At 48.5% G+C, this 12,855-nt stretch overlaps 1 protein-coding gene across 1 annotated transcript in view; it reads left to right on the top strand.

Moving 5' to 3' along the window:
- LOC139233090 (hemicentin-1-like) overlaps positions 1-12,855 on the top strand; it is a 530,358-nt gene that overhangs the window by 181,606 nt on the left and 335,897 nt on the right. The window contains exons 23-25 of the mRNA XM_070863608.1: positions 4,685-4,812; positions 6,720-6,992; positions 8,517-8,609. Of these exons, the coding sequence (XP_070719709.1) occupies positions 4,685-4,812; positions 6,720-6,992; positions 8,517-8,609 (494 nt within the window). The remainder of the gene's footprint in view (positions 1-4,684; positions 4,813-6,719; positions 6,993-8,516; positions 8,610-12,855) is intronic.

Here is a 12,855-nt window from a genome sequence, read left to right as displayed (position 1 = left end):
CTCGCTTGCCGTGTAGGAATTCCGAGTAGAGCGCTTGCTTAGGGAGTCTCGTGTCAGGCATGTGGACGATGTGGCCTGCCCAGCGGAGTTGGTCGAGTGTGGTCAGTGCTTCGATGCTGGGGATGTTGGCCTGATCGAGAACACTGACGTTGGTGCGTCTGTCCTCCCAGGGGATTTGCAGGATCTTGCGGTGGCAGCACTGGTGGTATTTTGAGATGTCTGTTGTATATAATCCACGTCTCTGAGCCATATAGGAGGCCGACAAGGTGTCCAAACAGTTGCCTTGAAAACACAACCTGAAAATGAATATCAATTAGAGTTCTGAGTGCCATTGATGATGCGGCAAAGAAAGGGCAAAATGTAGGAAGAGCAATGTTGGGTGTGAATACCCTCTTCTATCCAGACTATGCTGCCCTGTTTTTTCCGAGTATTTTGCTCTGTGCTTGAATCTTGGCGCAAAGAACAACTTGGAGAAAAAGCTATCAGCTTGTACGTGTCAAGATTTTTGAAGATTGGCTGCTGTGTCCAGAGCTGTCGACATTGGGGAATTGCGGGGAATGAGATTTACAATTCGAAAGAGACGCAGATTGGCAACACATTTAAAAATATTTAAGTTGTTTGTTTTCCCCGTTGTGAGGTGTGTGTCTTTGAAACCACATCGAGTGAGGATGGATTAGTCCAGAGCTCACCAAGGGGCAACTGTCAGTGCTGATAGCTTTACTAGTGAGTATCGATGGTAATGTGGTTGAGAGTCCAATTTCAGAGAACTTTAACAACCTGGACGCTGGACCTATTTTTACTTGCCCAGTCCGGACATCAGAAAGGCACATCGAGAAGTGTGTGTAGTTGAATTTGACTCGAGTATTGATGCTCCGGGGGAGGAGGGGCGTTGAAGTTCTGCACTGACTGCTTTGAGATTCCTCTCGGTAACAAACAGATGCAGAAATGCTTGTTCACCTCCTGGATGATTAGATCATTGTGAATGAGACCATTTCTGTTGTGATCTCATCTGTCTGTAATCTAACTATTAAAAATCATCACTTTAATTTTTCTTTTTTTCCGTTGCCAGTTGGGTTTAGTACTTGGCTTTCCATTGCAAAATTATATTTAAAAAAAATCCTGTTCTGGTTGAAGTGAAGGACACTGGAATTTCCAAACTTTGTCATGCCATTCTGATGATTCCCCGAATGTTGCAAATGGTTCAAAGTTCAGGAGCAAAGAAAATAACAACTCGATCGAAATCACACATTATTTGAGATATCGGTGAATGAGAAGGCGATTGATTCAGTGCGTCTAGGTACAAAGAGTCGGTTGTCGGTTTCGGTACTAGATTGCACTGAAGGGATTGACAGGGTAGATGCTGAGAGGTTGTTTCCCCCGGGGCTGGAGAGTCTAGAACCAGGGGGCACAGTCTCAGGATAAGGGGTTGGCCAATTAAGACAGAGATAAGGAGGAATTTCTTCACTCAGAGGGTTGTGAATCTTTGGAATTCTCTGTCCCAGAGGGCTGTGGATGCTGAATCTCTGAATATATTCAAGGCTGAGATCGATAGATTGTTGGACTCGAGGGGAATCGAGGGATATGGAGATCGGGCAGGAAAGTGGAGTTGTGGTCGATGATCAGCCGTGATCTCATTGAATTGTGGAGCAGGCTCGAGGGGCCGTAGGGCCTACCCCTGCTCCTATTTCTTATGTTCTTATGACAGACCTTTACAGCACAGAAAGAGACCTCTTCGTCCCATTCCCATGCCCTTTCCCCGTACATTTTTTCCCCAAAATATTTATCTATTTACCTTTCCAAAGCGATGATGGATTTTGCTTCCTCCACCATTTATGGTAAGGCATTCCATGTCCTCTCTATTAAAAATTCCTGATCCTCCTGTGTTGTATAATTGGTGATCTTACATTTTTGCCCTCCAGTTACTGGCACATTGGCAAGCGGAAATAGTTTTTCTTTTACCGATTTACCTCATCAAAATCCTTCATAATTCTGAACACCTCGATCAGATTATCACATTGCTGTGTGTGGGAGCTTGCTGGTGCGCAAATTGGCTGCCGCGTTTCCCACATTACAATAGTGACCGCACTCCAAAAGTACCTCATTGGCTGTAAAGCGCTTTGAGACGTCCAGTGGTCGTGAACGGCGCTATATAAATCCAAGTCTTTGTTCCAATGAAAAGAGCCCCAGAATCTCATGTCCTTGCACAGAGCTAAAGCCTCATCCTTTGTATTATCTTATCCCCGGCAGCAGTGATCCAGGCTGCAACCCAGGTGCGGTCCTGCTTCAGCTGGAGGGGTGGCTGCGATGTCTACTCTCACGTAGCATGCCAGCTCCCCCTCCCTCCACCCTCTAGCCCCCACCCCCGGCACCAAGTCAGGTTGCAATCCTTTTTCAAGGCAGACTTGGTTGGAAGGCGATATTTTTGTGGTTATTTGATAATATCACAGCTGGTCCCATCTGCCTGAGTCAGGCAGTGGGACTGTGGCAGCATCGAGTGTTTAAATCAGATCAGACACGTCCCTTAATTACTGTTCCCATTTTTAAACGCGTTCTTTATTCTGTTTCCACACCGATGATGAGAATTTGCACAGTTTTTCCAGTAAAGTCACTGTTTGATGTTGCTCATTGGCATAGAGCACAGTCCAAGAAATAAGTAAATTTTTATCCAATTAATATCCTCATTTATTTTATCATCAATAAGGCAGAGGACGACCCAGGAAAACACGCGACCTAGCCTGCATCGCATACAGGACAACACACACTGGCGTGTGTCTCATACAAGCAAATAGCTGGAGAGCCTCACTAATGGGATAACACACAAGCTGGTGTGTCACATTAGAAAAGACTTGCATTTATATAGAGTCTTTCATGACCACCAGATGTCTCAAAGTGCTCTACAGCGAATTAAGTACTTTTGGAGTGTAGTCACTGTTGTAATGTGGGAAACGCGGCAGCCAATTTGTGCACAGCAAGCTCCCACAAACAACAATGTGATAATGACCAGATAATCTGTTTTTGTTATGTTGTCTGAGGGATGAATATTGGCCAGGACACTGGGGATAACTCCCCTGCTCTTCTTCAAAATAGTGCCGCGGGATCTTTTACGTCCACCCTGAGAAAGCAGACTGTGCCTCGGTTTAATGTCTCATCCGAACGACAGTACCACCGCTTATGGCCTCATCAAAGTAGTACACCTAGATTTGTCAGGTATGATTTCTTTGAGCCTGGGCCCAGAAGAGCCAAGGGCCGTGCAGCAGAGCAGGTCTCCAGTCGTCCTGGTTAATCCTTGCCACTGGATAAAGGCCTAGCTCTGTCAAGCCCGTGTGGTGGCTGATGTGCAACTGTCACCACACATTAAAAAATCCATGTACAGGCATCTTCCACCCCCCCCTCAACTGGAGTTCAGGACTGGAACATCGGGTCCTTCATTGAAACATCTGCGAACTCATGTGGAAGCAAGTCATCCTCGTTCGAGGGACCGCCTATGATGATGATGAGTATTTCCAGCATTTTTTGTTTTTATTTCAAACTGCACGCTGTTCCCTTAGCAGGTCAGTGCTGAAAGAAGTGTGATTGTAACTTGCCCCTCCTTCCAACTTAAAAAAAATTCCCACATGCATGGTACATGCGAGACTGAGAGTGGCGGGATGGTTAGGGTGGGGCCAGCGGTGGGGGCGGGGGGAAGAAGGGAAATGGTTCAAGGCCTGCGGAGTCACCAGATGCAGCTATAAAATGGCTGCACTTTCGGCTCGTACTCCATGTGCTAATCAGAGTGAGGGAGGTCAGTGCTGTGAAATGGAACATTTTCCCATTTCCACACAACTAATATCAGCGACAAACATTCCCAGGCAGCACAGGTTAGTTGGGGAGTGAAACGCTTACACTGCACCCCAACAGGGGTCTCGGGCCCAAGCTAACAAGAGACGCCCTACTGTACCATTCTCATCCTTGTTTTCAAATCCCTCCATGGCCTCGCCCTGCCCTATCTCTGTAATCTCCTCCAACCCCACAACCCCCCCCCCCCCCCCCCCGAGATGTCTACGCTCCTCCAATTCTGCCCTCTTGATCATCCCTGATTATAATCGCTCAACCATAGGTGGCCGTGCCTTCTGTTGTCTAGGCCCAAGCTCTGGAACTCCCTCCCTAAACCTCTCCGCCTCTCTACCTCTGTTTCCTCCTTTAAGGCGCTCCTTAAAACCTCCCTCTTTGAGCAAGCTTTTGGTCACCTGCCCTCATTTCTCCTTATGCGGTTCGGTGTCAAACTTTTTACATCTCATGCTACTCCTGTGAAGCGGCTTGGGACATTTCACTATGTTAAAGGCTCTATATAAATACAAGTTGTTGCATCAATGGATATTTCCTATGTTTGTCATCGTTGTGACCTCTTGGAATGTCATTAACAAATCAGTGCCAACTTTAGAGCAGTTTGTGTTGTGCGTCCATAACCGCAGAGCGAGGTTGAAACTGCTCCAAGCTCATTTGATTTAAGACCCTTGAAATGTAGCTGTCAGAAATGGAGGCCTCCTTTGCTTCAGCCTGGGCTGGAATCAAGCTCTGGTCCTGGAGATGAACATTGCGACAACTCAATGCATCTACTCAGCGATTTATGATTCAGAAAGAATTTTGTTAATGTTTAGTGCAAAGCTCTTGCGTTTCCTGAGCTGCCTGTTTTGTTTACTTTCAGATACACAGTCTTGCCTTCGGGGTCACTGAGGATCTTGGATTCAAGAGTGTCTGACAGTGGCCTCTACAGATGCTCTGCTATAAACAGGGCAGGAAACACCTCGTTGATGTTGCAGCTCATCGTTCATGGTGAGACTTATTTATCCCAGCCTCGTTCTGTCTCTCATCTGGTCATTATCACATTGCTGTTTGTGGGAGCTTGCTGTGCACAAATTGGCTGCTGCGTTTCTCACATTACAACAGTGATTGTACTTCAAAGAGTACTTCGTTGGTTGTAAAGCGTTTTGGGATGTCCAGAGGTCATGAAAGTCGCTATATAAATGCAAATCTTTCTTTTGCACTGGAGACATGTGGGAAACATCAACCCTGAGATGCTGGAGGGGGGAGAGGACCTGCTGCAGGAGAGGTACCACAGTAGGTTAGTCTTACTTGAAAGAAAGAAAGACTTGCATTTATATAGCGCCTTTCATGACCACCGGACGTATCAAAGCGCTTTCAGCCAATGAAGTACTTTTTCGGAATGTAGCCACTGTTGTAATGTGGGAAACGTGGCAGCCAATTTATGCACAGCAAGCTCCCACAAACAGCAATGTGATAATGACCAGATAATCTGTTTTTGTTATGTTGCTTGAGGGATAAATATTGGCCAGGACACCAGGGATAACTCCTCTGCTCTTGTTCGAAATAGTGCCGTGGGACCTTTTACATCCATTTGAGTGAGAACAGACGGGGCCTCGGTTTAACATCTCATCCGAAAGACAGCACCTCCGACAGTGCAGCACTCCCGCGGCACTGCACTGGAGTGTCAGGCTAGATTTCTGTGCTCGAGTCTCTGGAGCGGGACTTGAACCCACAACCTTCTGACTCAGAGGCGAGTGTGCTGCCCACTGAGCCACAGCTGACACCGTGGGTTGAAAGCCACCTTTGAGGTGAAGCACAGGTGCAAGCTGCATGGGGGAATTTGCGGACCAAGTCAACACAGTCACCTCGGTCCCGTGTACCTGCTGCAAAGGGGAAGAAGAGTGTGCTCGTCACTGTTGCATACTTTTCTTGTAAGGCTCACCAAGAATGACACAAGCCTTGGGTAGGAACAACGCAGCCTCTGAGAGGAACCATTTAAAGCATTGTATACATCCATTGCTCTTTTGCACACTCTCTTTCATCGTGTCAAAGCTGGATGGCGCACTTCTCGAGTGGTGGAGGTTGTGGGTGTCGACCAGCAAATGGATGTTCAAGTTTGCAGCATGAGGCTTTCCTCTGCTGTTGGGGGTTTTTCTGTTGGGTCAGCAGTCATTAGCACCAAGGTTACCCCTGGTCCCTTCAGCACATGGTGGTTCCTGAGCTGCCGGACTCATGGATTTGTCATCGGTAAGAAGCTGTAATGTACGAGTCTCGTCACCGAAAGCATACAGAAACCAAGCACAGGCAGTGGAAGGAGCGTGCGGCAAACCAGACTCCCCACCCACCCCTTTCCTCAATGACAGTCTGTCCCACCTGTGACAGAGACTGTAATTCCCGTATTGGACTGTTCAGTCACCTAAGAACTCACTTCGAGGGACTGCCTATGATGTAATGTACACATCTGTAATAATGCTGACGGGTTGGTAGAACTGTTGAGTTGGGAGTGGCTTCGCCAGTCACGTGATGTTCACAAGACTCAATAAAACCCCAGCCAGTTGGGCTCAGGTGATCCACAATGAGGCAGGTGATTGTGATCCTGGTGGATGAATCAATAATGTGATTATTAAACCTTTTGCTAATAAGCCAACTAGTTCTTAACAGCAATGTGTTGCTATGAATTCTTCAGCAAAAACCCATGAAGCAAATACATTACAGAAGGTAAGCATGTGAAATGTAGGAGTTATTGGATAGATATTCTGGAGTCTGGTCTGACTTGCTCTGGGGGTGGGATGTAGGGAGAGTCGTTGCGGGAAACATTCCTCTGGAGATGAATAGGCTGGGTCGAGTCCATGGTATTAATGGGCCGAATGACATCTTCTTCTTCCAATCATTCTCGTTGGTTTTCCTCTTTCTAGATCCTCCCAAAATCCATATTTCACATCATATCCTGAAGGCAATCGTGGGTCAGTCTGTTGACCTTCCCTGCCTGGCGCATGGCGACCCAACTCCTAAAATCAGGTGGTACAGGGGCGATGAAGCCCTGCTGCAGGGTGCCCGAGATTCTCTGGATGGGCCCGATGGCTCAGTCAGCATTGAAGACGTGGAACTTGCGGACGCTGGGATATACCGCTGTGTTGCAACCAATAGCGCCGGTCAGGATGTGACTGAAATGACACTGGTAGTGTTGGGTAAGTGTACATTGGAACCATTTATATCACAGCTCCAAGGTGTGCTCCCATTTTGGACACCAAATGTGAAGAGATGGGACCTTGTCTACAGTCATGCACTCCCTCTCGTTACAATTTATTTTAATGTATTCATTCCTGGGATGTGGGTGTCGCTGGCAAGGCCAGCATTTATTGCCCTTGAGAAGGTGGTGGTGACACCGTTCTTTGTAGCGGTTTGGTACAACTGAATGGCTCGGTGGGTCATTTCAGGGGAAAAGTAAGATTCAACCACATTGCTATGGGTCTGGAGTCACATATAGACCAGACCAGGTAAGGACAGCATGTTTCCTTCCCATATGGGGGCATTAGTGAACAAGATGGGTTTTTACAATAATTCCCTAGTTTCATGGTCATCAGTTTTTGAATTCCAGATTTATTTAATTAACTGAATTTTAATTCCCCAGCTTCCTTGGGGGGATTTGAACTCATATCTCTGGATCGTTAGTCCAGGCCTCTGGACTACGAGCCCAGTAACATAACTACTATGCTACCGTTCTCCATGTACTAGAAACGTCAACGAATCTGGTTCTGGTTTGGATTTGGGAAGCTGCCCAAATTTTATTTTTCGTGGTTTCGGTCTGAATAATGAGAAGATGAATCCATTGTGTGAAGTAATGTGGTGTACCAGAGCAATATCAGAATTAGTGGGCTCGATTTTAACTTGCTAGGATTGCCATTAACGGGGCGGTATCGGTCTCAAAATGATGTCGACAGACTTCCCACCCCTGTAACCGTGACGATCGGCTCGCTGCCTCTTTCCCAGGGGCCTACAATCGGGCGGCTGAAGCACTTGCCCGTTTCAGGTGGTAGGCCGCTTTTCACATGCAAATTGGGGTCCTGTGACTTACATGGGACCCTGTTGGCCATTTTAGATGGACCTGGTCAGAGTGTTTACCGTACGCTCTCTCCAACTAATTTCATCGGTGAAGTGGCCCTGGAACGGTAAGTTGTAAATTATATTTGTGGGGTCAGGAAGAGCCACTGTGGGCCAATGCCAACCCAGGCTCCTCATCATCCGCCACTGGCCTACCTTGCTGCTGGCCTGCTTTCGGGATGCCAGTTTGGAGACCGCAGCTCATTGGGTTCCATTAAAATCAGACCCCTGGAGGGGGGTGAGGGGGGGGGGGGGGCTTCAAGATGGCTGCAGCCTCTTCTCCCCCGGAATTTCAAATGGCCTCCAGTGTCTTCCTGGGGAACTCTCAATCACCTCAGCAACTGGCTGCAGGTCACCATTCGCAAAGGTGTCCCCTTGGCCGGGTAAAGTGCGAGATCGGAGGAAACACAAGCAGAGACAACATACTTCAAAAAGAAATAGATTCCACCTCTCCAAAACAAAACACAAATGTTCCAAGTTTCTCCTGCGATAAACTCTGTGGCTGCCATCACTGTGGTACTTTGTTGAGATCTATAATGCAAATTATTTTGGGGAAGGCAAAAGCTCGATAGGTCACGATGCTGAGCCAAATGTCCTTTATGTTTCAATAGAAGCACCGTTTTTTGCCGAAGGTCTTGCGTTATTTGATGCCAAACAGGAGCGACTGGTCGGAGAAAAGGTCACGCTTCCCTGCCCAGCCAACGGTAAGAGCCTGCTTTCTGTCCAAACCATCAGAAACTGTAGCCCTGATTTTAACCTGGGACGAGGGATGAGCATGAGGCCGATGGTGGCGGGGGGGTGGGGGGAGCATCAGGCTCACACCGACTGGCTAGGCTGAGGCCTAGGCCTGGTTACCATGACAACAGAGTTGCTCCTACTTGCAATATATGTGGGTAGATCAACTGAAGCTCAGACGCCATGAGTTGCTGGTACAAGTGCTTGCTCTATTGGGTCAGCGCAAACTGAGCATGCTCGCACTAAACCATGTGACACACCATGTGATGATACGTTACACCACCCGCATCTGACGGGAGTAAAATGGAGGCTGGCGGAGTGAGCGCGGCAACCGGTCGTTGCCGGGGACCCTCTGGAACCTGGCAGCCAGGTGATCGCGCCGGGAGGGGACGGAAACCTGGGCAGGGGCAGGAACTCCTACTCTGGCTGCACCAGAAGGAAACTTGCCATCGTGGTCCTCTGCTGGGCCTGATGCTCCTTGGGTGCCCAGTGGTGCTGTGAGTCCGGCACCGAGTGCCGATCACGTGACTGGCATTGGGGCCGGAATAATGTCAACAGACCACGACTCCTGAATTTCAGTGAAAGCCTTGCCTGCCTGGGGCGCAAGGGCCTCCTGTGTAACAGGCTCGAGGGGCTGAATGGTCTGCTCCTGTTCCTGTGTAACAGGCTCGAGGGGCTGAATGGCCTGCTCCGGTTCCTGTGTAACAGGCTCGAGGGGCTGAATGGCCTGCTCCTGTTCCTGTGTAACAGGCTCGAGGGGCTGAATGGCCTGCTCCGGTTCCTGTGTAACAGGCTCGAGGGGCTGAATGGCCTGTTCCTGTTCCTGTGTAACAGGCTCGAGGGGCTGAATGGCCTGCTCCGGTTCCTGTGTAACAGGCTCGAGGGGCTGAATGGCCTGCTCCGGTTCCTGTGTAACAGGCTCGAGGGGCTGAATGGCCTCTTCCGGTTCCTGTGTAACAGGCTCGAGGGGCTGAATGGCCTCCTCCGGTTCCTGTGTAACAGGCTCGAGGGGCTGAATGGTCTCCTCTGGTTCCGAAGTTCCAACACTGCTCTAATCGTGCCAATTAAAATGGGGCAGGGTGTGAGTGTGGTTTTAACACAGTGAGTACCACACCACCACCATTTTAAACCCTCTACACTTCTCATGGGCGCGAAGGGGGTTAAAATCGGCCCTTTTGGGTGTGGAATTTCAACAAAGCACGTATGATCATACTTACTGTCTTATACAAACGATCTGGAATTTTGCCAGCCGGTCAGAGCAAGTCCAGTCGTCTTGCGTTAGCCAATGTTTGTTTAGTTTCAGCTTACATACTGTGACCTATTGAAATAAACACTAATATTACTTCAATTATGTGGAGAGAATAAAGCAGCTGGGATTGTTCTCCTTCGAGCAGAGAAGGTGAAGGCGGGGGGAGATTTATAGATGCGCTCAAAATCATGACAGGTTTCGATAGATTCATTAAGGAGAGACTGTCTCCACTGGCTGGAGGGTTTGTAACCAGAGGACACCGATTAAAGATAATTGGCAGGGGGAGATGAGGAGAATTTATTTTACACAATGAGTTGTTATTATCCGGAATGCGCTTCCTGAAAGGGCGGTCGAAGCCGATTCAACAGTAACTTCCAAATGGGAATTGGATATATACTTGGAAAAGGAACATTTGCAGAGCTATGGGGAAAGAGCAGAGGACTGGGATTAATTGGATAGCTCTTTCAAAAAGCTGGCTCAGACACCATGGACCGAATGTGCTGCAAGATTCTATAATTACAGTAATAAATCTACACAAATAACAGGAATCACCATTATGCTTTAATATAAACTGTAAACTACTAAACAATTTAACATTAATGCAAAAGCAAAACACTGCGGATGCTGGAATCTGGAATAAAAACAGAAAATGCTGGCAATCTCAGCAGTTCAGGCAGCATTAATGCTTTGCTTTTTGTCAGCTGTGGCTCAGTGGGTAGCACTCTCGCCTCTGAGTCAGAAGGTTGTGGGTTCATAGTCCCACTCCAGGGACTTCAGCACAAAAAATCTAGGCTGACACTCCTGTCCAGTGCTGAGGGAGTGCTGCATTGTCGGAAGTGATGTTAAACCGAAGCCCTGTCTGCTCGCTCAGGTGGACGTAAAAGATCCCATGGCACTATTTCAAAGAGCAGGGGAGTTATCCCCGGTGTCCTGGCCAATTTCTATCCCTCAATCAACATAAGAAAAAAACAGATTATCTGGTTATTATCACATTGCTGTGTGTGGGAGCTTGCTGTGTGCAAATTGGCTGCCGCATTTCCCACATTACAACAGTGACTACCCTCCAAAAGTACTTCATTGGCTTTAAGGCGCTTTGAGACGTCTGGTGGCCATGAAAGGCGCTATATAAATACGGTGATGGATCCTTTGGTAAGGATCATGGCTTGCATGTCGTCGTGGAGCAGGCGGAGGATGGTGACGTATTTTTGGGGACACTCCATAGACCCTCGCGGTTGACAGTGTCGAAGGCCTTTGTAAGATCGAAGAAGGCCATGTATAAGGGCTGGCGCTGTTCCTTGCCTTTTTCCTGCAGCTGTCGCGCTGCAAAAATCATGTCCGTTGTGCCCCGGAGGGGACAAAATCCGCACTGCAACCCTGGGAGGAGTTCCTCGGCCACGGGGAGAAGACGGTTGAGGAAAATCCATGTCCGGACCGGGGTCAAGCAGGGCTGTGTCATCACCCCGACCCTCTTCTCAATCTTCCTCGCTGCCATGCTCCACCTCAGTTGACAAGCTCCCCGCTGGAGTGGAACTAAACTACAGAACCAGTGGGAAGCTGTTCAATCTTCGCCGTCTCCAGGCCAGGTCGAAGACCACTCCGACCTCTGTCATCGAGCTACAGTACGCAGATGATGCCTGCGTCTGTGCACACACAGAGACTGAACTCCAGGACATAGTCGACATATTTATTGAGGCGTACAAAAGCATGGGCCATCAGTAAGACAAAGGTCCTACACCAGCCTGTCCTCGCCACAAAGCACTGCCCCTCAGATATCAAAATCCATGACGTGGCCCTGGACAACGTGGACCACTTCCTTTATCTCGGGAGCCTCCAATCAACAAGATCAGGCATTGATGATGAGATCCAACACCGCCTCCAGTGCACCAGTGCAGCCTTCGGCCACCTAAGGAAAAGAGTGCTTGAAGACCAGGCCCTCAACACTGCCACCAAGCTCATAGTCTACAGGGCTGTAATAATACCCGCCCTCCTGTATGGCTCAGCAACATGGACCATGTACAGTAGACATCTCAAGTCGCTGGAGAAATACCACCAATGATGTCTCCGCAAGATCCTACAAATCCCCTGGGAGGACAGATGCACCAACATTAGCGTCCTCGTCCAGGCCAACATCCCCAGCATTGAAGCATTGACCACACTTGATCAGCTCTGCTGGGCAGGCCACATAGTTCGCATGCCAGATATGAGACTCCCAAAATAAGCGCTCTACTCAGAACCCACCCACGGCAAACGAGCCAAAGGTGGGCAGCAGAAACGTTACAAGGACACCCTCAAAGCCTCCCTGATAAAGTGCGACATCCCCACTGACATCTGGGAGTCCCTGGCCAAAGATCACCGTAAGTGGAGGAAGTGCATCCGGGGCGGCGCTGAGCTCCTCGAGTTTCGACGCTGAGAGCATGCAGAAATCAAGCGCAGGCAGCGGAAAGAGCGTGCGGCAAACCAGTCCCACCCACCCTTCCCTTCAACGACTATCTGTCCCACCTGCAACAGAGTCTGTGGCTCTCGTATTGAACTGTTCAGCCACCTAAGAACTCATGCTCAGAGTGGAAGCAAGTCTTCCTCGATTCCGAGGGACTGCCGATGATATAAATACAAGTCTTTTTTCTTTCCCCCTTTCCTCTTATTTTTTTCTTTGTGTCTTTTATTTTAATTTTTCTCTTTTGTACCTATTCTAACTATTTTATATCTAATGGATCCCGTGCTTCTTGCATTTAAAGTTTAAAATCTTTTCCTTACCTTTGTTCTTTTGCCTCTTGGTTCCCACTGTCCGTCTGGAGACAGGAGAAGCTTTCGGGAGATGGGAATGATCAAGTCCGTTTTCGCCGTCTCAGGTAATGTCTCAGGTTGGGCTCTGAATTTATACTGTGGGACACTGGTGGACAAACCCTCCATGTGATCTCTACCCTCCTCCAATTCTGGCCTCTTGCACCGCCCCCATTTAATTGCTC

Source organism: Pristiophorus japonicus, chromosome 20 (genome assembly GCF_044704955.1).
Source record: "Pristiophorus japonicus isolate sPriJap1 chromosome 20, sPriJap1.hap1, whole genome shotgun sequence".
Lineage (NCBI taxonomy): Eukaryota > Metazoa > Chordata > Chondrichthyes > Pristiophoridae > Pristiophorus > Pristiophorus japonicus.
The sequence above is the reverse complement of the archived record's forward strand: the minus strand, read 5'-3'. Positions and strand labels throughout refer to the sequence as shown.